The 23,029-nt window shown below is 39.2% G+C and overlaps 1 protein-coding gene across 1 annotated transcript; it reads left to right on the top strand.

Moving 5' to 3' along the window:
* Positions 1-216: 216 nt before the first annotated feature.
* Positions 217-22,713, top strand: ifi30.S (interferon, gamma-inducible protein 30 S homeolog). The gene is made up of 7 exons (XM_018243662.2): positions 217-560; positions 14,404-14,598; positions 14,889-14,963; positions 15,652-15,747; positions 18,466-18,618; positions 20,978-21,046; positions 21,137-22,713. Exons 1-7 carry the CDS (start codon positions 450-452, stop codon positions 21,206-21,208), a joined length of 771 nt encoding a protein of 256 aa, XP_018099151.1. The 5' UTR covers positions 217-449; the 3' UTR covers positions 21,209-22,713.
* The last annotated feature ends 316 nt before the right edge of the window (positions 22,714-23,029 follow it).

Genomic DNA, 23,029 nt, shown 5'->3' with positions numbered 1-23,029 from the left:
CCCCCTTCGACCCCATGTTCCTCTACTGCGCCGCGCCGAGCTCAGCGCTCAGTGAGCATATATGAGCATGCGCGAGTGGCGGCGCTCGCCGCGCATGCGCGAGTGGCGGCACTCGCCGCACATGCGCGAGTGGCGGCGCTCGCCGCGCATGCACAGAAGGCACTGCGCATCGGCGAAGACTTTTTTCCCAAAATAGAATTATCGGGAGAGGGGGTCTGGCCCGGCGGGGGCCCACGAGGGCGGGGCCCACCGGGTTTTTTCCCGGTGTCCCGCCGGGCCAGTCCGACACTGCCTTGGCTTCAGTCATTCTGTTGACGAGGGATCCGGTTAGTGATCAGGAGTGAGTGTGGGAGGATCAGGAAGCCGGCACATCTGAAGGAGGGACAGTTATGTTATTAATACCGAGCCGCCCGCAGCTGTGATTTTAGTTTCCAAACAGCCGGCGCGCCATGAGGTCTTACCTGTTCCTGCTGTGCGCTCTGGGGGCGGCCTCTCAGCCCATCTGTAACCACCCTCCGAGCGCCTGGTGCAGTTCCTGGGAAATTGCCAAGGAGTGTCAGGTAGGAATAGGGCATACAGATTCCAGCACCCAAATATTGCATTGGCTTTGGTACTTTTATATGACCCCTATTATACAGTTGTTGACTAGTTATAGGACACCCTTACGGAAAGCAGTTTAGGACATCCTCAGGGGAAATCGCTCTCCTGCACTAATGAGTGCTGCCTATGGGACTCCTTTCTCTCTACCTCCTAAACTCATTATTTATACACCCCTCCCGCATGTTCCACACACTGGTTATTATCACTCGCCTTCTGTCTCTACAACTGTCGTTTTATTGCCCCATGCACTTACAACTGTCTGTTCTCTTTCTTTTCCATTGTTTTCCCGTATTCCATCCTTTTTCTACATTATTGTCCCTTTCTGTTTAATAAAGTTTACTCCTACTCCTTCAGTTTACTCCTTACTACCACATGTTCTTTAGTCAGTGTTTTGCCACATTAATTTTATTGCACTGAATACTTATTTGAGTGATAGAGGCAGGTCAGTACTGCAGCTAAAATTAGGGTCAGGGACTCATGGCACACAGGCAGATTCAGAGAGATTAGAGTCCCCACCTGGCGACAAATCTCCTTTTCTTTGGGGCGACTATCTCCCCAAACTGCCTCCCCTGCCTTCCCGTCGGCTAAAATGTAAATCACCGGGGGGATGGCATGCAGAGCCTCATGAGGAAACTTTGGTCGACTTTGGAAAATGAATCGCTCCGAGTGCCATCCCGCCGGTGATTTTCATTATAGCCGCGGGGAGGCATTTCAGGGAGATTAGTCGCCCCGAAGAAGAGGAGATTTGTTGCCGGGCGACTAATCTCCCCTAATCTGCCGGGGTGCCCTGACCATTAAGGGGCAGATTTATCAAAAAGCTCACTCATATTCTATTCATTCCTATGGGATTTTTAATGGCATATTTATGAAATTGTGAACTCCATTGATAAATACGATTCTAAAAATCCCACAGGAATTCTTTGGTGAGTTCTAAATTCACTCTTTAATAAATCTGCCCCTAAGTGTTTGCAATGACCCCCAGCGTCAACCTGAGCAAAATGATGCAGATCAGTAGGATGGAAAAGGGTACATGAAAACAGCCATGTATTAGATATTAGGTATCCGATATGCCAAACTCACAAGCTTAATTGAACCTAAAATGGGTCTTGGGGAAGAATCTCTTCAAATAAACTGTAATAATAACCAGGACTTTTCAAGTGCACTGTAAAAATAACGCATGTGGAAGTTCAAATAAAAGTGTAAATGCTACTGGGAATCTTAAAGTTATAGGCATTCTACATATCTAGTGCTTTTCCTTCAGCCAGCTGTGTGTTCTTTAAAAGTGTAGCCTTTTAGAGTGCACTGGCCATTGATCAGTGGCCATTTGCAGTTGGGTAGACATTTAGTACCCACATCTGCATGTTTCACTGGCATGTGTTTTATCATTAATTTTTAATGCTATTTCAAATCCTACATCGCTGTGTAAAACCAGTGATATTACCCATTTCAACCAATCCGATATTTGATTTTGTTTTCTAACTTTTAGGTAACGATTGAAATCTAATGCTATGGACAGCATTGCCCGTGATTTTTTTTCTTCCTGTACCAACATTGCAGCATGCTAAACCTGAATAGCCAGCATCACACTTACTTCAGGCTGGGAATGTAGGAGTGTAAGATGTACATTTTGTGAGTGCAGCAGCCAAGATACAGCATGCATTAGAATTGATATCCCCCTGTATGGTAGAAGGCAGTCATTTTACACATTTTACACATTTTATTCTTTATTGCAAGAGCTGCTTCCATCCAAATGGGGAGCAGAGGTGTTTTTGTTTTGGAAAGGAGATCCACTAGGGTGTGTGATGCAAGTTATAGTTTTGATGGCTTCCTATTGTGGAGTAATTGTATATCTCTGGTATACTGGACACTAGAGAGATAAGTGAGGTTATGATTGCAGCTCTCAGATCATGTATATGCATATGCCCACTGTTATGGGCTATATGCAAGGCAGAGTGTGGACTGGTCTTTGTAAAAAAAAAAAAAATGCCATGTTGACTGCCAACAAGCACTGTTGAGAGGATCTTATGATTGGCATTTGAACTATAAAAGTGCCTTGAAAAATGTCTGGGCCATCTGGCTGAAAACAGCTTTCATGCTTATCCTTATGCCGGCTCTGTGTATGACCAAATTAATGCTATTCATTTCCTTCACTCCTTAGACAAAATAAAGTTGATCCGTTATCAGCACTTGATACGATTATGCACTACAAGTAGAAATAACTGATAAAGGTATGCATAGACTACTTAGCTAATCAGATTAATTTTTTTCATATGCAGTGTTTACCTTCAATATAAAACAATCAGAAATTTCAAGGACCAGTCAACTGCCATCATTGGAAAGTAGAAACTGAGGATAAGCAAAGCTGTATGTTGCCATACTGTACAATATCTCCCTTTAACCATAAATTCCCCAAATGCCATCCACCAGCATGTAAGGCATGTATTGCATACAACAGCAATATTCAATAAACTGAATATTCACCAGCACAAAAACCTTAGGATTAAGTCTGGCATGAAAAATTAATTTTGCTATGATTTCAGTGTCTCCCCAGGCCCTTTTTACTAGATACGTCAACCAAGATTTGTAGGAGGAGGGCATCCTTTCAGGGGCTCTGCTAGGCTATTTGTCAGTGTCCTTCCTATAAGAGTTTTTCTGGGGTAACGAAACCATTTCCACAAGAATATATGTGCACACTGAAAAAGCAACACATTTTAGTAAGAATATCGCTTATCCATAGATATGAACTACTTTGGGACACCACTTCACCAAGCTCTCTTATTGCATTTTTAGTGTGTGGTGTACTCTAGTAATACTGTAAGAATGTTTCCCACAGGCTTCAAATGTGCAGCTGTTGCTACAGTTTTAAGAACTAAAGTTCAATAATGAATTAGGCTAGAAATGCCACACTTTTGTATTTTAAAATTATTTGTCAGCCAAAGGACACCATAGACCTTACACATCTAAATTTACCATTACTAGGCTGATAATAAATTCAGATCTGCTTATTTTGGCAGCTTAAAAAAACGCAATTCAATGTAAGAATTGATTAATAAATACCTGTAGAATCCAGTTCTATAACAGTTTGGGTTAGCTCCTTTATAACATGCTAGAACTCATTGAGCATGTACAGTGTCAGTGATGCTCACTAGATGACCTAACAAGATCCAAGATGGTAAGCTGCTATGGGTAGCTTTATAGTAAAGCAGCTTTAACCCATTTATTCTAACTTGATTTTGTTGGACAGAAAGATAGTGGCCAAAGGCATTTGGTCCATTGGAGAATTAAAGGAAAAGAGAAAAGTGTTGCAATTGCTGTATTGTAGTTAAGGGAATATGCAAACAAAAATAGTCAGCACAACCTTATTAAATCTTCTTACTTTTCTTTGGATGGGTGCAGGTTCTCCAGTGGCCACTTTCCACCAGCAAATGCAGTCAAAGTACGATATGAACAGCACCACTATTGTAATTGAAGTTAAAATGCCTTTATTGCTCAAGTGACGGGCATTACCGCAACGTTTCAGGCCTCATTTGGCCCTTTTTCAAGCTGTTCAAGCTTGAAAAAGGGCCAAATGAGGCCTGAAACGTTGCGGTAATGCCCGTCACTTGAGCAATAAAGGCATTTTAACTTCAATTACAATAGTGGTGCTGTTCATATCGTACTTTGTAGTTAAGGGAATACAGGACAAAGGTATCATGTGTTTTTTCTGCATACCAAATGAAAATTCCCTCCAACCACTTCCACATTCTTTTGAAATCACAGGGTATATTAATCATAGTCTTGGTTTATTACTGACTAATTTAAAGATTCAGCCTGTTGTACACAGAATCTTGGTACTTATACCATTTTATTTTAAATAAGACCACAATTATGCTTAACCCTTTTGTGACTGTAAATTGACGCTGTCCTAATAATCACACCATTCAGTTCTGATTGGTTAATCTAAAATCCAAGCAAAATCAGATAATATTGTGTGATCACCAGTAACTATGGCAGTGGTGTCCTGTAATTGTGCTTACAATTGTAAAAGATGTCTACATAAGGAGCATTCAAAATCCATGTAAGTATACTATGAACAGGTGCAAAAAGTTTAATAAGCATTCATAAATGTAGATTTAAAGATAATTGTATTGCAGGGAAATTTAAGTCCTTCGGCTATTATTAAATTAAGTCTTTTTTTATGTTTTATATATCATTTTCACATACCAATACCGGTAAGGGACCTGTTACTAGAATGCGTGGGATCTGGGGTTTTCTAGATAGTGGACTTTAGCTCAGCATACCATAAGTCCACTAAAATGTAATTTAAACATTGTATAGAGCAAAAAGGCTTGTTTTGCCTCCAATAAGGATTAATGATCTTAGTTTGGATCAAGTACAATGTAATGTTTTCTTATTACAGATTCATTTTCCAAAATCTCAATTATTTGGAAATCCCCAATTTTAGATATTCACCAAGTCAAAGCTAAATTAGACTCTGTCTTGGTTTTAGAGAAGCCTGAAAAATGATTCACAGAAAACTTCCCATAAATTCTATATTCCCCTGGCTAAATTATAGGTACCTGTCCCATGGCTAACCCCCACCAAATCCAGTACAGTGACCCCAACACAACCTTAGAGATAATTTTGTAGGGGAAATCCCATGTATTCTCCCCATTCCCATTCTGACACTACATTTAGCCCATACCATATTGTGATTATAAATGACAGTACTCATGATGCTTTGTTGTATCCGGTTATTGTTACTATGTTCAGGTTGGTTCAGGATACTTATTCTACCAAACTCTGCCGTTATATCTCTGCAAACTGGGGATTGCGCTGGACCATGTTTGTTTGACTTTTATATAAAATAAATATAAATTATAAATTAAAAATAATCAGAATTATTTGTATAAAATTGAGTTTATGGGAGACAGGCTTCCCATAATTCAGTGCTTTCTGTATAACGGATAGCATACTTTTACCTCTTGCTACATGCATACAACTGAAGACATAATGGGAATCTGCCATTAAAACATCTCTTAACTATGAGGCTGGCAGACCACTTAACTACTTTTATCATTGATGTCTGGCACTGTACCTGCAAATTCCTATTGTGGTGCCATTTTTGAGATCCACTCTCAGGATGAAAACTACAGGTATGCTAGCTCGACATCTCATGGTATGAAAGCCTATGCTACACTGAGGTGTTCCTATACTAAAGAGTTGAGGCATTAGATATTTCTGTCCAAAAATACCCTCACACCGCCACCAGCACAGCAGTATCTGCTCTTCAATAAGAGAAGAGAGCTGAAGTAGCTGCACGTTTGTGCCTCAACCCTACTAATAATACTATCACATTCAGTGAATTTTCATAGCAATGTTTGTCAGTATATATAAATATTAGAAAAATGGGACTTCAACTCCATATGACCAATTCACCATTACAATATTAATTTGGATATGGAATTACAAAATATTCTGAGAGTAAAAATAAAAGGCAATATTTGTTTACCATCATGCCATGAACTGGTTAAAAACATTTAAAAACCAAGGAAACAGTGCTGCATAAGGACTGAGGGATCCCTCTCCGCTGACAAACATACAATGATAAATTAAAAGTTTGTAAAGTGGAACTGAGCCACTCAAAATAGGTAGCTGATAAAAGCCCTCTTGGGTGGCTTAATTGTTTGCAATCAATGAAATGGGTGCACCTGGAACAAGGTCCAATGCTGGATAGTATTGTATCAGTTGTTACAAAGTTGGGAAGAGTTTGCTGGAATAATTATTATTGATCCACAACACTCCGATGAGGTGTGGGCTAATCAGCCCTAGCTGTGTAGCCAAGTGGCTATGGGTCTGTTGTATTAGACTGCAGTCTGTGAGTCAGAATGACGCTGCATTGGCGTGTAGTAAAATGTATAATCCAAATGTGGGTTACAGTTTCAAGACCCCCTTCACAGCCGAATAGTCACTCTGGCCACAATAAAAGTTGGTGTCCTATTGGACGTAATAACCCAAAGGGGGCCCCGGTATCACCAATTCCAGCCCCAAACACAGTGAATTTTTTGTTTGTCAGTATCTTACCAGTGGTCAGATACTGACAAATTTTTATAATTATATAATATTGTTTTTAATGTGTGTCAGATCTTGCCATACAAATTTGATTTCCTTCTACAAAAAGGTAGGCAGAAACCTAGACACTGTGGTTGCAATGGATGCAGTTAATCTTTTGCTGAAGCGCGTTACACAGCATTGCAAAGGCAGGAACTGATCAAATAGAGGAATATAATTAGGTTTATAGGAGAGAAAAAAATCTGTTCTTAAAGGGGTGGGTCACCTTTAAAGAAGAAGGAAACCCCCTGGGCGCAAAACCCCTCCCTCCCCTATGTTGCCCCCCTCCCTCCTCCCCCCCTGGCCTACCTGTCCCCCTGGGCAAATGCCCCTAACTTGTTACTCACCCCTCTGCGCAGGTCCTGTCCACGGAGTTCACAGTCGCCATCTTCTCCCACGCGCGTCTTCTTCCTGCTCTGACCAGCGTCTTCTGGCGCATGCGCAGTAGGAACAGTTACCGGTACGGCTCTACTGAGCATGCTCCGAATGTCACAAAGTTTTCCGATTTCACTTTGTGCAAGACGCCGGTCAGAGCAGGATGAAGACGCGCGTGGGAGAAGATGGCGACTGTGAACTCCGTGGACAGGACCTGCGCAGAGGGGTGAGTAACGAGTTAGGGGCATTTGTCCAGGGGGACAGGTAGGCCAGGGGGGAGGAGGGAGGGGGGGCAACACGGGGAAGGGGTTTTGCGCCCAGGGGGTTTCCTTCTCCTTTAAGGTAACTTTTAGCATGTTATAGAATGGTCAATTCTAAGCAACTTTTCAGTTGGTTTTCATTATTTTTTATAGTTATGTCTTTTTCTTCTGACTCATTGCAGCTTTCAAATGGGCGTCGCTGACCCCTTCTAAAAAACAAATGCTCTGTAAGGCTACAAATGTATTGTTATTGCTACTATTTATTACTCATCTTTCTATTCAGGCCTCTGCTATTCATATTCCAGCCTCTTATTCAAATCAGTGCATGGTTGGGTAACCTGGACCCTAGCTACCAGATTGCTTAAAATGCAAATTGAAGAGCTGCTGAATAAAAAGCTTAATAACTCAAAAACCTTAAATAATAAAAAACAATTGCAAATTGTCTCAGAATATCGCTCTCTATATCATACATAAAATTATCACAAAGGTGAACAACCCCTTTAAGCAGATGATGTTAGTGAACGTAAAATATACCCTGATAATCCTGACTACTAACTGTGGGTGAGTTGTGTTGTAATTTATGGAAAGTGATCAATTGTGATTTTGTCCATAATGTTTCCCAGAAAAGCTGCCACTAAAAAATCTAGTTACCTTAAAATTTCCATTCTGAAAGAGAACAGAAAAGGGGAGTGAATCTCTGTATTCTCACTTCATTTTCTTCTTTAAGCCGGAGGTATTAAAGTATCTTTCCTAAAAGGAAACTGAACAATGGATGCACGCTTGGACATTTCGCAAACATTTCCTGAATAAAAAAAAAAAGGTTTGCAATAAATGACTTAAAATACTAATTCATCTGTAGATTATATTGCCAGCTTTCAGTATGGAGGTTTCCAATTATGGTAGGTATGGAAAGGTACAAATACATGAACACAGTCTCCAATAGACTCAACTTAAAGTAAAACATTCTAATTTGTTTTGATTATTTCTGTACTGAAAAAAACTGAACCCTGTACTTGATAGTTATGTCCGACAAACAGCAGTGACCGTAAATGCAGAGAAATTAATATTAGCTGACAGATCTTTTAACCAGTCTGATTGACTAAATGACCGATCAGCATGGTACGAAAAATGTCTGGACAATCCACATGCGGTCCCAAAAATCATACTTCATACTTCTATTTGTTTGACTATATCTTTGCGTCTATGGCCAGCTTTAAAGAAGAACTCAACCCCCCTCTCCCTGCTCCCCCCCCCCATAGGTGATAACACCTATAATTGCTCCTAATCCTTTACTCTTCTATAGGTGCAGAGTCAGTGCAGCGGAGATCATTGGCGCCATCTTCCGGCTCTCCCGTATTCTTTGGGAAGTGAGCACTGTATTGGCACATGCGCAGTTGGAGCAGTCTTCCAGTTCCTAGCAATTGCGCATGCACCAAAAGTGACGGAAATTGCTGAAGGGAAGGAAGATGACCATGATCTCCACTGTGCTTACTCTGCACTAGGCAAATAAAGGATTTGGGATATTTATAGGTGTTATCACTCTAATGGGGGTGGGGAGCAGGGAGGGAGGTCTGGGTATGGGTTTTTATTAGTGGGGGGGTGGGTTGAGTTCTGCTTTAAGCTATGGTGATACAAATTACAAAACTTGGATTGCAATATATTAGTTTTACAAAGTGCCTTTTATTACACAACCCCTTTAATTTTATATTCCTGATGTTTCCTTTAAGCCAAATTTGCCATTACTGATATATAGGGGTTATCCCGCTCTTCCTCGAGCCCTCATGATGTGTCTTGCTACCCACCGCAAGAAAAAAATCTTAGCATTTGTGCTTCCATTCTTCTCTTATACCAGGGGTCCTCAAACTTTTTAAGCAGAGGGCCAGTTCACGGTTCCTCAGACTGTTGGGGAGCCGGACTATAGTTTAAAAAAAAAAATGAACAAATTCCCATGCACACTGCATATATCTTATTTGTAGTACAGGTAGTGCAAAAAAAATCATGAAGAAACAATACACTATTTAAAAAATGTACAATGAAGAACAATTTTAACTAACATAAACTTACCAGTATTTCAATGGGAAGTGTGGGCCTGCTTTTGGCTGATGAGATAATCAATATCCGTTCCATGTTTGTCACTGCAAGTCGTAACTAGTGATGCAAGTGTGCATCAGTAAGTGTGGATCTGGTTGGAGATTTCAGATTTTTCATTCGGGAAAAAGTCTGTTCACAGACATAGGTGCTGCCAAAGATGGTTGCCATTTTGAGTGCATGGTTCCTGAGATTAAGATATGTCTCAGAGGGGAGAGATGCATAGAAATTAGTAAGGCTGCTTGCTTTGAAAATGTCTTTTAGAGAGTCACAATTCTGTAGTTCGGCCAGTTCCATTTGGTAAATCGGATCAACAATTTCAATTTCAACAGAAAATGGGTTCCGGAAAAGCTGTATGTCCTGTTCATGGAGATGAAGCTCTTTAAATCTCTTTTGAAACTCCCTTTGCAACATTTCCAGTGAATCCACACATGTTTTGTTTGGGAATGCAACTGTTGGTTTCTCAGCTAACAGCTTTTGAGTAGAGGGGAGATGGCAGAAATTTTCCTCCTTCACTAGTTTAATGAGGAGGTCCAATTTTACTTCAAATGCTTTCACATGTGAATGCATATCACAGATGAGCTTCCCCTTTCCTTGAAGTTGCACATTGAAACTGTTGAGTAGCTCTGTTACATCTGTCAGAAAAGCAAGGTGCCATTTTCATTCTTCATCTTTAAGCTCTGGTACTTCTTTGTTTTTTGAAAGCAGAAAATCCGAAATCTGTGGAAGTAAGTCATAAAAACGTTTCAAAACTCTCCCTCGACTCAGCCAACGTACTTCTGTGTGGTACAGAATATCATCATAGGCAACATTCAGCTCAGACAGAAATACCTGAAACTGTCTGTGGTTTAGTGCATGAGCCCTAATGAAGTTAACACAGGACACCACAACTTTCATGACAGTCCCACTTCAGTGATTTACAACACAGCGCTTGTTGGTGGATGAGGCAGTGTATGGCTATTGGACGTGAATGGTTGAGTTGGTCCATTTCTTTGTTAATGCGTCCCACCACTCCTTTCATAGACCCCACCATGCTAGGAGCACCGTCAGTTGTCACACTGGCTAGTTTAGCCCAGTCTAGCTCCAAATCATTCATAGTTTGGCAAACCTTTTCATAGATATCCTCTCCTGTTGTTGTTCCTTTGATGCTTTGCAGTGCAGCAAGCTCCTCTGGGACTTCAAAATGATCATTTGTCGCACGAATGAAAATTAGAAGCTGTGCAGAATCACGGACATCATTGCTTTCATCGAGTGCCAATGAAAAATAGCAAATTTTTTTTGAGGAGTTTTGCAAATTTTGATGCAAATTGTCCCCCATTTCTTCAATCCTTCATGTAATTGTAGGTCCTGAAAGACTCACTGTTCCAAATAAATCAGCCTTCTCTGAACACATCTCTTTGGCAACAGAAAGAAGACATTCTTTCACAAATTCTCCCTCCACAAATGGTCTGCCAGTGCGGGCTATTAGCTTGGCAACTTGAAAACTTGCTCGCAATGATGAAATATTTATCTCCTTCTGCTTCACAAATGCATTTTGCTGAGTTGTCAATCCATGTTTCAGTTATAATATCTTGTCTTTTCTCCCTTGTCCGACCAAGCAACCATATTTGTCTTTATGTTTAGTTGCGTAGTGTCGACGCAAATTGTATTCCTTGAACAGAGCCACTGAATCCTGGCATAACAGACAAACAGCTCTCTCCTTGCACTGCATGAAAAAGTAATCATAGGTCCACTGTTCTTTGAATATCCTGCACTCAGAGTCAACTTTTCTTTTCCTTGACATAATTGTATTGTTGTCCACCTGTAGAATTTACAGATCCACCATAAGACACTGTGATAATTACATTAAAATAATTATAACAATAACATAGTAAATGAGATGCAGAATTGTTAAAATCAAGAACTGCTGCACATCTCTGCAGAACAACATTATTTCCCTATTAATACTCTGCAGTACTAGGCTGTAGTGTACATGTGGGCATGCACAGAAAGTGCTCTGTACCCGGGATAAAGGTCCTAATGAGGACCGAAACGTTGGAGACAGATACCATGCTTCAATAAAGACAAGATTTTAACAGTTAAAACTTTAATTTAACTAATGGGAGTGCTGGCCTGGAGATAATTGTTATATATATATATATATATATATATATATATATATATATATATATATATATATATATATATATATATATATATATATATATATATATATATATATATATATATATATATAGTCACACACACATATAGCTTTATGAACTGCCATTCCATTTAATCAACTTGTAATTCATTGACATTTATAGACTACAAATCCATTGTTACACTTCATTAATCATGTAAAAATAATTCATTCAATAAGCATATAATCAATTTTTAAAACATTCATAGTAAGCACTCCCAGTAAAAAAATCATAGCATACCCAGGGATAAAGAGAGATGGAGATGGGCACCAAAATAAAAAAAATGGGGCAGAAATAGGGCAAACAGAAATTAAGAGAACTCAGGGGTTTAAATGTAAAATTAATGCATTTCATTAATCATGTAAAAATAATTCAGTGAGCATATATAATCAATTTTTAACACATTCATTGTAAGCACTCCCAGTAAGAAAATCATAGCATACCCAGGGATAAAGAGAGATATAAAGATGAGGCAAAGGAGTAGTATGGAGATGGGCAGCAAAATAAATAAAATGGGGCAGAAATAGGACAAACAGAAATTAAGAGAGCTCTGGGGTTTAATTGTAAAATTAAATTAAAACACTTCATTAATCATGTAAAAATAATTAATTCAGTGAGGAGATGCAAGGGAGAATGTATGGAGATGGGCAATGCAACAAGATTTAAAAAAAAAAATGGGGAAGAAATAGAGAAATAGGGCAAACAGAAATTAAGAAACCTTGTAAAATTAAATTAAAGAAGTTGGTGGTGGGCACAGTGTGTGTGTGGGTTTTGGGAATAATTAAGGCCGACATGTTCCCCCAATTCACTTTGCTCACCAGCGCAGTAGAAGAGACAGGAGCAGCAGATTCCGATCAGTTGGCAGAGGAGCAGTAGGTTACTTTTTAGCCTGCAGCCCACCAAAATGCGCAGCCACAGCCTGCCCTAGGATGTCAGAAGAAGCGCCAAATCCAGAGCGCTCCCTCCCTGATGCGCCTCTTGCGCCCCACGCGTAGCACGCCTCAGTGACGTCATCAGGGGGCCGACGTGAACATGCGCGCATACATAACTGATGCACCGCTTGTTCAAATGCCCATAGTTAGTCCAGCGGGAGGCCAGATTCGAGCTTTCTATATTTTTTTTTTAAAAAATATGGGGCAATTGCCAGCGTGGGCGGGGGCCGGGTAAATGACATTGGAGGGCCGTATCCGGCCCGCGGGCCGTAGTTTGAGGACCCCTGTTTTATACTGTAAACTGTTTCTAAATCTGAACATGAGACTGGATGTAGGTCTGTGAGATTGACAATAGCTACAAATTACAGCCTCCCTTAAACTTCTGGTGAGACCCCAGCTGACCTCTGTATCCTTTTACTTAGCATAATGACCCAATATTGCACAGTAGAAAGAGACTTTCTTTTGCATTTCTTACATAAAACATTGCAGCTGTTACATAATTCTTCTTGCTCATTTCTGCTTTTCATGTCCTATCCATAATGAAGAGGCGTTGCTATATTATTTTTATTATCTTATTGGCTAACTAATTGATATAACTAACAATTCATCCATCAATGGTTAACGAGATGTATATCATTTACAGTATACCTGATTGTCCCATTCACTGACCGTTTTTATTGTTTCACAACGAACATTTTTACATCTGTCTGACTGTAAATCAATGTAGACTATTTTACCAGATCGCGCTAAAATCCATCGTTTCACGCAACGATATCTGTCCATGTATGGCCATCCTAGGGTTGGTATAACTTTGAGCCATGTTTACAGATTTGTTATAAAGAGTGTACTATATTACTATATAATAACTTGCATTAAATAGTTCAACAAGCACTATCTATTGAGATCATAGGCACCTATGCCAAACTGGTAATTTTATCTGCCAATTGGTGTGTGCATGGTGTTTCAGTTAATTACAAAGTTAAGTTAGAGGAGCCGAAGCTCCTCTTCGCTAACCTTCAGATAAAATTGTTTGGGGTTTTGGCCCAAATTAAAGGATTATTGGCCATATATATGCAGGGGTGGACAAATACTATTGATCCAATACCTGTCTGATGGGCAGATGTCTCAGATTTCTATTAAGCAGTCAAAATGTAATAAATAGTACAATAGTGCCGAACAGAAATGTGATTTGCAAGTAGTTTGTAGTGTATCTGTACCAAAGTCTTATTTTATTTTTTTTAAACTGTAAGGTAATATATTAACAGTTGCAGGTAAAGAAAAAATCTATTAAATTGGAATGCTTCCACTATAATCTATAAAATTACTAACCAGTCTATGTACTGTATGTGTATTATTTGTCTTAAGAGATATTCTTTCTTTTAGAAAAGTTACTTTTAGAGGTCATTTTCAGTTTGGAGTGTAAAATAAATGGTTACTCCATATGTATAGTGTTCTCAGCAAAGCTAAAGTTTCTCCCTCCCACCTAGGGACTCTTACCAGTGTACCCCAAAAGAAATCCCTTTAAAATCATTGGATCTTGGCATTATTATTGACATTTTTTAACTTGATCAATGTGGGATATAGGGCAACTTTTAACCAAATTAACAGAACTGGCAAAAGTGTCCCAGTTATTAGTTCTGTGATTGTAGCAGTACCTTAATGAACCATGCACCCAAGGTTCAACTGTAAGACTAGCTGCAAGGGCTGAGGGGTGTAGCATACTGCATGTTTGCTGGCAACACTCAACATCAACCTAACATTAAAAAGGTTATATTTAATCCTACTTTTACTGCAAATAGGACAGATGTATATCAAGATCATTGCCATTATAAATAACTTTTTCTTCAATAACAGACATTTTTATTATTTTTCCAGGTAGAAAAACAGTGCTTGGAATTCTACTCTAATCGAGATTTGGTGAAGTCTTCTGCGCCATCTGTTCAGATAGATTTATATTATGAAAGTCTTTGTGGAGGCTGTCGAGGTTTCCTTATCCAGCAGCTGTTTCCAACATGGCTGATGCTTTCTGAGATCATCAATGTAACATTAGTGCCTTATGGGAATGCACTGGTAGGTTGTGATGGCTTATTCTATTATGAATTTGGCAACAAACCCTATTATTGCTGATCTATTATAAAAGACAATAGCAGGTTACAAGGAAGTGTGGGGTCTAGAAATAGACAAATAAAACAGAACGACGATACTATTAATGCGCTATTCATATCATTAGTTTTAATCATAAGGCTATGCATAGGTGTGCACTGAGGAATAAAGCCAGATAAAGATTAATTTACCTTTTTATATGTCTGAGGTCCAGCAAATGTCGGCCTATACATAATTTTTTAAATTTTATTTCATAGGAAACCAATGTCAGTGGTGAATGGGTTTTTAATTGCCAACATGGACCTGAGGAATGTCAAGGAAACATGATGGAGGTTTGAGACCATTTATATGTGTGATGTGTAGTTTGCTGTTGGTTATAAATTCTTATAAATTTAGTTTGAATGCTAATAAATGTTTCCGATCTAAATAAAAAAACTTGCATAGGACCCAAATCCACAGCACACATTTGCCAACATTTTCCACAGTTATGACTGTAATGTGAGGATGGATTGGGCTTATGGAAGGTAAGGTGCAATGTGCTGGTATTTCCTAGTAAGACTAAGATGCTTTACCCACTCAGACCTGCCACCACTAGTGATGTGTGAAACAGCGAAAATTTCGAAATGCATTGAAGTATTATTATTTCACCCATTAGAGTCTATGGGCATCATTTTTGCGGTGAAATTTTGCTCTTCACTGGCCACCAGGTCTGGACAGAGATTCATAATAGGCCCTGGTATTTCAAGTTCACAGAGACCCAAACCGCTCCCACCAGTCCACTAGATAGTTACTGCCTGCGGCTTCTTACAGCAGAACCTCAGGAATTTAACAGAATCTACAGTTTGACAGTCCGACCCTACAAGTCACACCAACTTTAGAACCATAAACTCTGTACCTAATGATAGCATCTTGTTTCTGCTGTCCTCATTGGATCCATAGTGACATCAGATTTTGTAGTGTTAAATAGGAATGTTAAATAATTTTATGTAATTATAGCTACTGTTTCTTCTTGATGTGCAGACCTGTCTTATCCATATTATCGGTGATATATACCAATATTTCCCAATCCTTTTTTGCATGGAGTCTTCCTACAATGTCACAAAATCTTTGGAATCAGTAAGTATTAACTGCATTTACAGTACATAATGCATTTGGCTTATATGGGTGGTTCACCTTTGAGATAACTTTAAAGGGATACTGTCATGGGAAAACAATTTTTTCTCAGAATTCTGCACTGAAATCCATTTCTCAAAAGAGCAAACAGATTTTTTTATATTCAATTTTGAAATCTGGCATGGGGCTAGACATTTTGTCAATTTCCCAGCTGCCCCTGGTCATGTGACATGTGCCTGCACTTTAGGAGAGAGATTCTTTCTGGCAGGCTGCTGTTTTTCCTTCTCAATGTAACTGAAGGAGTCTCAGTGGGACATTGGTTTTTACTATTGAGTGCTGTTCTTAGATCTACCAGGCAGCTGTTATCTTGTGTTAGGGAGCTGCTATCTAGTTACCTTCCCATTGTTCTTTTGTTTGGCTGCTGGGGGGGGTGATATCACTCCAACTTGCAGTACAGCAGTAAAGAGTGAATGCAATTTATCAGAGCACAAGTCACATGACTTGGGGCAGCTGGGAAATTGACAATATGTCTAGCCCCATGTCAGATTTCAAAATTGAATATATAAAAATCTGTTTGCTCTTTTGAGAAATGGATTTCAGTGCAGAATTCTGCTGGATCAGCACTATTAACTGATTCATTTTGGGAAAAAAAAATTTTCCCATGACAGTATCCCTTTAAGTATGACGTAGAGTGATATTCTGAGACAATTTGGGCAGCTCTTCAATTTGCATTTTAAGCAAATCCCCCTAGCAATCATGCATTGCTTTTAATAAGAGACTGGAATATGAATAGGAGAGGGTTGAATAGAAAGACGAGGAATACCAAGTAGCAATAACAATACATTTGTAGCCTTACAGAGCATTTGCTTTTTAGAAGGGGTCAGCGACGCCCATTTGAAAGCTGCAAAGAGTCAGAAGAAAAAGACATAACTATAAAAAATAAATAATGAAAACTAATTGAAAAGTTGCTTAGAATTGGCCATTCTATAAAATTCCTAAATGGTGAACTACCCCTTTAATCATATGTGCTTTGTGTCAGAAACATTTGCTTTTTTTTATCACTAGCTAGGCAGTGTGCAAAGTGCAGTAAATGGATGCAGTGCTCTTTAAAGGGAATGCCAACCAAAAATTAATAGTTTGCATAATAAAAGAATACATAATTCTAAGTAACTGTGCAATATACATTCATTATTTTTTTTCTATGGTTTTAAGTTAGTTGTACCTGTAATGCTACCAAAATCAGTGTTTGCCTGACCCTGTCTATACTCTGCCCTGATGGCTCAAGACTGTGGATACAATGTAAGACAAGCCAGCAAATTAACAGACATGTATTTTCCAAAAAAAATTTTTTGCAGAATAAACATAATTCTAAGCAACTCCGCAATAAACAATGAAAATTTTCTATGATTCATTTATATATGTATTGCTATTAAAAACTGTGTTTGTCCCTTTCTATTCTCTGCCCTGATGGCTCAGCCTGTTGAAACAATGTAAGTCAAGGCAGCTGATTAACAGACCTGTCTTTGCTGGGGAACCAAGACTTTTGTAACATTGTTTAAACAGTAACAACCAGGAGTTAGGCAAATGCTGCTTTCAATAGCAATTGTTTTTTTTTTGTTTTTTTACCAATAACTTTAAAATCACAGAAAATGTTTAATACATGTATATTGGAAGTTGCTTGTAATTATGTATTTTTTTCTAGGCAAATATTTATTTTGGGGTTGACTTGCCCTTTAAACACTGTCTATGGCTTGCTGCCCCCCAAAGAGTATGAATTGCTTTTGTTTGTTGAGAGCATTATTTACAGCAGTGATTCCCACTAGTGGTTCACAAGCAACATGTTGCTCACCAACCGCATGGATGTTGCTCTCAGTGACCTCAAAGCAGGTGCTTGTAATTGAATTCAAGGCTTGGAGGAAAGTTTTGATTGCTTAAAAACTAAGTATGCTGCCAAGTAGAGCCTCCTTTAGGCTGCTAGTTCACATAGGCGCTACTAGATAGCCAACCACAGCCCTTGTTTAGCAAGTCCATGGACTTTTTTCATGCTTGTGTTGCTCCCCAACTCTTTTTTCATTTAAATGTGGCTCACAGGTAAAAAAAAGGTTTGGGACTCCCGATTTACAGGTTTGTAGAAATTGTTAAACATTATGGATGCTTTTAGGGCTAACTATTTTTTGCATGATTTATAATACAATTGTGATAGGGAAGTAGTGCATTTAATTTAAAGGAGAACTGTTGCTCTTATTAAATCCACAAAACTTTCTGGCCTTGAATAGATATCGGTATATGCTAGAGTAGTTAAGACTATTTCACTTTCCAAGCTTGTTCTGGTGGAGCCCTATAAAAACCATGTACATTGTGTGTAGGTATGCATAAAGAAGTATATTTATATACCCACAGAGGCCCAAACTGCTCCCCCACAGGCCCAATATAGATTGACTGTCCGTGGCATCTTACAGCCGCCCCTCTGACATTAGCTAGAATCGTCTCGTTTGCCAGCCGCCCATCTATCTGACAACCACCTGACCCCAACCATCAACCTGCCACCTACCTGACCCCAACCTGAACTGCATGTTTGCTGTAGGTACTCAACTCTCTTTAGAACTGTAAATTCCTTAAATAATGCTATTACCTTGTTTATGCTGGCTTTACAGATCTTCCCATGTTCATCTTGTTAAACTGCATGCATTTCAATTTAGTTCTACTTTACTCTCCTTGCAGTGCCTTGCAGTTTATGCACCAGATGTAGCACTTAAGACTGTTCTGGAGTGTGTAAATGGGGATTTGGGGAACAAACTGATGCACCAAAATGCTCAGAGAACTGAAGGACTCAATCCTCCTCATGAGTATGTGCCCTGGATTGTTGTTGATGGAGTAAGTACTAACTTAAATACAGAATGAAGCTGCTGTGATGTTGGAATGTGTTTTCTTTTATTTATATTTACTAACGTGAAGTACAATAGAACCCCAGTTTCATGTTTTTCAGGGGACCAGGACATATTTTTTTGAATTCCTGGAAGGTGTAAAATCCTGGAAATGCATTATGCATTGTATATTAGTGGGACCACAAATTATTTATCAGACTTTTCATTAAAAAAAAAATAAAATAGGAAATAGAAATGTCAGAAGCCTGGCATGGAGATTGTGTTGCAAACATGTCAATATTAATGCAATGGCACATTGGGTACTTTACTGGCCACATGATATCTCCATAGTCTAACTTTGTAGTTACCGTAACTCTGATCGTGTAATTGCACATTGACATATTTCTGGTTATTAATTCGAAGAGGTGAAAAAATGCCCTGTGTGTCATGGCCGTTACAGTTGCTAACCAGAATGTGTAGTGGCTTGAATGAATGCCTGTGACCTTAAAAGTTTTGCTCCATTTTAAGCCTGTTACATGTTACAGTACATACCATGATCACACTGTACTGAGAGAGCACTGTAAGCCTTTTTGTAAAGCTCTTGGAAAATTAGCAAATAAGTAGGAATAATAAACAGCTGGTTAGACCTGTACATATGCTGACTGCCAGAAGGAAGGGAAGAATAGGACAGAGAGAAGTAAGGCTATGTAAGCGTTTGCAAGTCATACCTATTTAAACAGACTGGATATTAAGCCAAGTGTCCCAAATTGCATTGAACTTAGCTGGGCATCCTCTAGACAAGTAGACCAATTCAGTCATTTGTTTTTCCAGAGGGTGAATGCTGGAGCAGATGTGAATTTCCATGTCAATAGTTTGGCTTTCTTTACATAGAACAATAACTGGAGGTAACACAACTGCTGGTGTGACAAGAGACCCAAGTATTCCAGAACAACGAGTAAACATACTTTTTTAATGTACCTCAAAACCTCTGACCAAAACTCTCTGCCCATTTTGATGGGGATTATTGTCTAACCACATATTCTGTTTGGCAATCAATTATGTTGTAAATCCACTGAATACCTGTTAGAAATATTTGGCTGAAATTTTTAAGTTTGCGTGGGGCCTGCTCATTATTCATATTTCAAGGATGGATCTGAAATACAGTGAAACCTCAATTTTACATACCTTGGTTTTAAGTTGTACTGCCTGTTCTTCGTGGTCCCATCAATATACAATGGAACTTCAATTTTACATCCCCTGATTTTAAGTTTCCCCACATTTTACATTGTTTGTTTGTGGTCCCACCTATATAATGCATAAAACATTTCCCTGATTTTACATTTCCCTAGTTTTTACACCTTTTTTTCTGGTCCCCTGAAAAATTTAAAATGAGGGTTCTACTGTAACATTTCTCTGATTTAACATTTTCACAGATTTTACACCATTATATTTGGGTTCTCTGTAAAACATGAAATGGGCGAACTCGGGCCACTGTAAGAAACTTTGGGGTCTATACAAGTTAGTTATATGGGTCCCTCCATGAACACTTGTACATATCACATATTTTTGCGCCTTCAAAAATGTTAATTTTTTTGGTGTTACTGTACCTTTAAGGGTGTGGAAGATTTAAATTATAAGGGTACATTGTCACGGTTGGGGTTGTTTTCTCTGGAGAACAGACGCTACATGATTACTCTTTATAAGTACATTAGAGGGCACTATAGACCCCTAGCAGGAGATCTATTTTTCCATAAAATGGATCATTGGACCAGAGGCCACCCCTTTAGACTAGAGGAAAATCATTTTTATTTGCAGCAGTTTAGGTGGTTCTTCACAGTGAGGTTCTGGTTCTGCCGGATGATGTTGTGATTCTGTTAATGCCTTTATCCAAGGCTATTGTGATACTAAAATCTACAATTAATATAAATATTAGAATATATAGTTTCAGTGTAGGTATGCAAGATGGGTTTCATTTGGAGGGGTTGAACTTGAACTTTGTTTTTTTTTTTCAGCCCAACGTTACTATGTAACGCCGTACAAGGGAGTGTATAAAAAAAAATCCCTGTTTGTTACATGCATTATTTGTTTCATGGTTTGCTTTTGCTTGTTTTGACCCATCTCCCTCCTGTTGTCCTCTCTTGTCTATGTTTATTAGTTTACTACACCTGCCCGTAGTATATGATAGGCTCCATTTTGAACTGCATGTATATTGCTAGAGTGGATCATCTTATGATCTTTTGACCTATGCCAGGTCCCTTCCATCCCTTCCAAGCAACTGCTACTTGCCACCATTCCAAGGGTTATTTTGGTGGTACGGTTCAAATACAGATGTTATCATAAATTAATAATATTTTGTTTCACTTATTTAGATGCACACTGATGAACTTCAATCACAAGCTCAAAGTTCTCTCTTTCACCTTGTTTGTAGCAGATACAAAGTAAGTAGAAAAAACAATATCATTAATCTGAGGTAGCCCTTTAAGTTGTAACATCTACTAAATGGACATTTATTTCTCTACCTCCAACAGGGCCCAAAGCCAGATCCCTGCTTGACCAGTGAAATTACACCATTAAAAAGGGATGTTCTGTGCATAAACTGAAGTACTCTACTCCTAGAAATTATTCCAACACAAGGGCAAATATACTTTTCAGGCTAACCATGTTTTCTTAGCCATACCCATCCTTTGTTTTTTACCCCCTTTCCGCACTCCATTATGTACTTCCAACAGTATAAATATATGTTTATGCTTTACATCTCACTAGAAGCCTTTCTTGCTACAGTGTTGCAGGGCGAGCCTTTCTTAAATGCTTATGTTCACTCTCCCTGTTGATATGACAATGCTCAATCTATGACTAAATGGACTATTGGCTAGGTACTACTCCGCCACATCATTATGGTATACTTAGTTGAGGTTGTGGTTTGTTTTCACACAGGTTATGGGCAGACTAGGTGCTATCTGATAACACCAGATAACAGCTGTTTCTATCTAGATTTTTTTGTCCCCGGTTACAACAAACCGCTAATAGCTGCCATGTAGCCCCCACCCCCGGCCAATGGTAATTTATTTCTGACACTACAAATCATTTGTGCAACATGAAGAAGGTTGTGGTTAGTGAGTCTGAAAGAAATAGTAACACCTAGTCAGGGCAGTCATCAGGGGGGAGAGTTATAGGGGGCGCCAAGGGTAAGGGGGGCCACACTTACTTGATTAGCCGGGCCCCCCATCTTTCTGAGAGCTGCTGACTTCGGGAAGGCATGGACGTTTAAGGGGCCCTGGCCACCAATTTTCTTATAATGTGGGGGGGGGGGCCTGGTCACCAATTTTTTTTCTCATTTGGGGTCCAAGCCACCAATATTTTTTAATGGGGGGGCCCAGGCCACAAATGTTTTTTTATGGGGGGCCCTGACCACCAATATCTTTTTATTTTTTATTAACATGTGGGAACCCTAGCCACCAATATTTTTTTGTTTTTTTACTGTGTGGTGGGGGGCGGACCTGTAGGAGGGGCTTGCAGTGGGCGCAGCCCAGGGGGCTCAGGAAATTTTGTTGTATGGGGCTCTGCGATTTTTGATGGCAGTCCTGCACCTAGAAGACTAGTCAAACCTGTCTACAGGCTTTTTGATGCTGACATTCCAGATAAACCGCTGGGGTGGGGTGTAGTGTCCTAATCCTAAAAGAAAGTAAGGGTGGTGGCACACGGGGAGATTAGTAGCCAAGCAATACATTTTTTGCTACTGCTACTTGCCTCACAAGGAAACTTCTGGTGATTTCGAAAACCAAAGCAACAGGTATGCCATCCCACTGGCGATTCACATTCTTGCCGATAGGAAGGCATTATGGGGAGATTAGTCTCCTGCAGTAGCAGTTTATCACTTGGCGACTTATCTCCATGTGTCACCACCCTGAGAAACATCATATTTATATGGAAAGACATTTTGGGAAATATCTTGTCTTTATATTTTTTTATTTTCTAATTTACACACGGTTTTCAGTGAAAGGAAATTGGAGAAGTCGAATTCAGCTAATTGAAATTCTTTACTGCTTACTACATGGTTGTCCATTAATTCATATGTAAATATATTAAAGGAATAATTCATCTTTGATTTGTGTGTTTTGTTTTTTTAATCAACCAGAAACTGTTTCACACCCCACCTGGCAACCTTCAGCGCCAAGTAAGGGGCATATTTTTAAGAGTGGCACTAAAGACCAGCACACTGTTAATCTACTTTCACTATGCCTGTCCCTTGGTATTCTACCTACCTACTTGCTTGGATGTTCAAAATCTACTGTGATGGGCTTAGGTCCTTCGAAGTGGTAGTATCCAATCAGCAAGGACTTAACCAGTTCCTCTTCAGAATAATATATAAATGTCTCTTGTGTAACACTTGTCCTGTTTTGTGATAATTTCCTGGAAGTCTG

This window comes from Xenopus laevis, chromosome 1S (genome assembly GCF_017654675.1).
Source record: "Xenopus laevis strain J_2021 chromosome 1S, Xenopus_laevis_v10.1, whole genome shotgun sequence".
Lineage (NCBI taxonomy): Eukaryota > Metazoa > Chordata > Amphibia > Anura > Pipidae > Xenopus > Xenopus laevis.
Note: the sequence above shows the minus strand (reverse complement) of the source record. Positions and strands in the feature narration are given on the sequence as shown.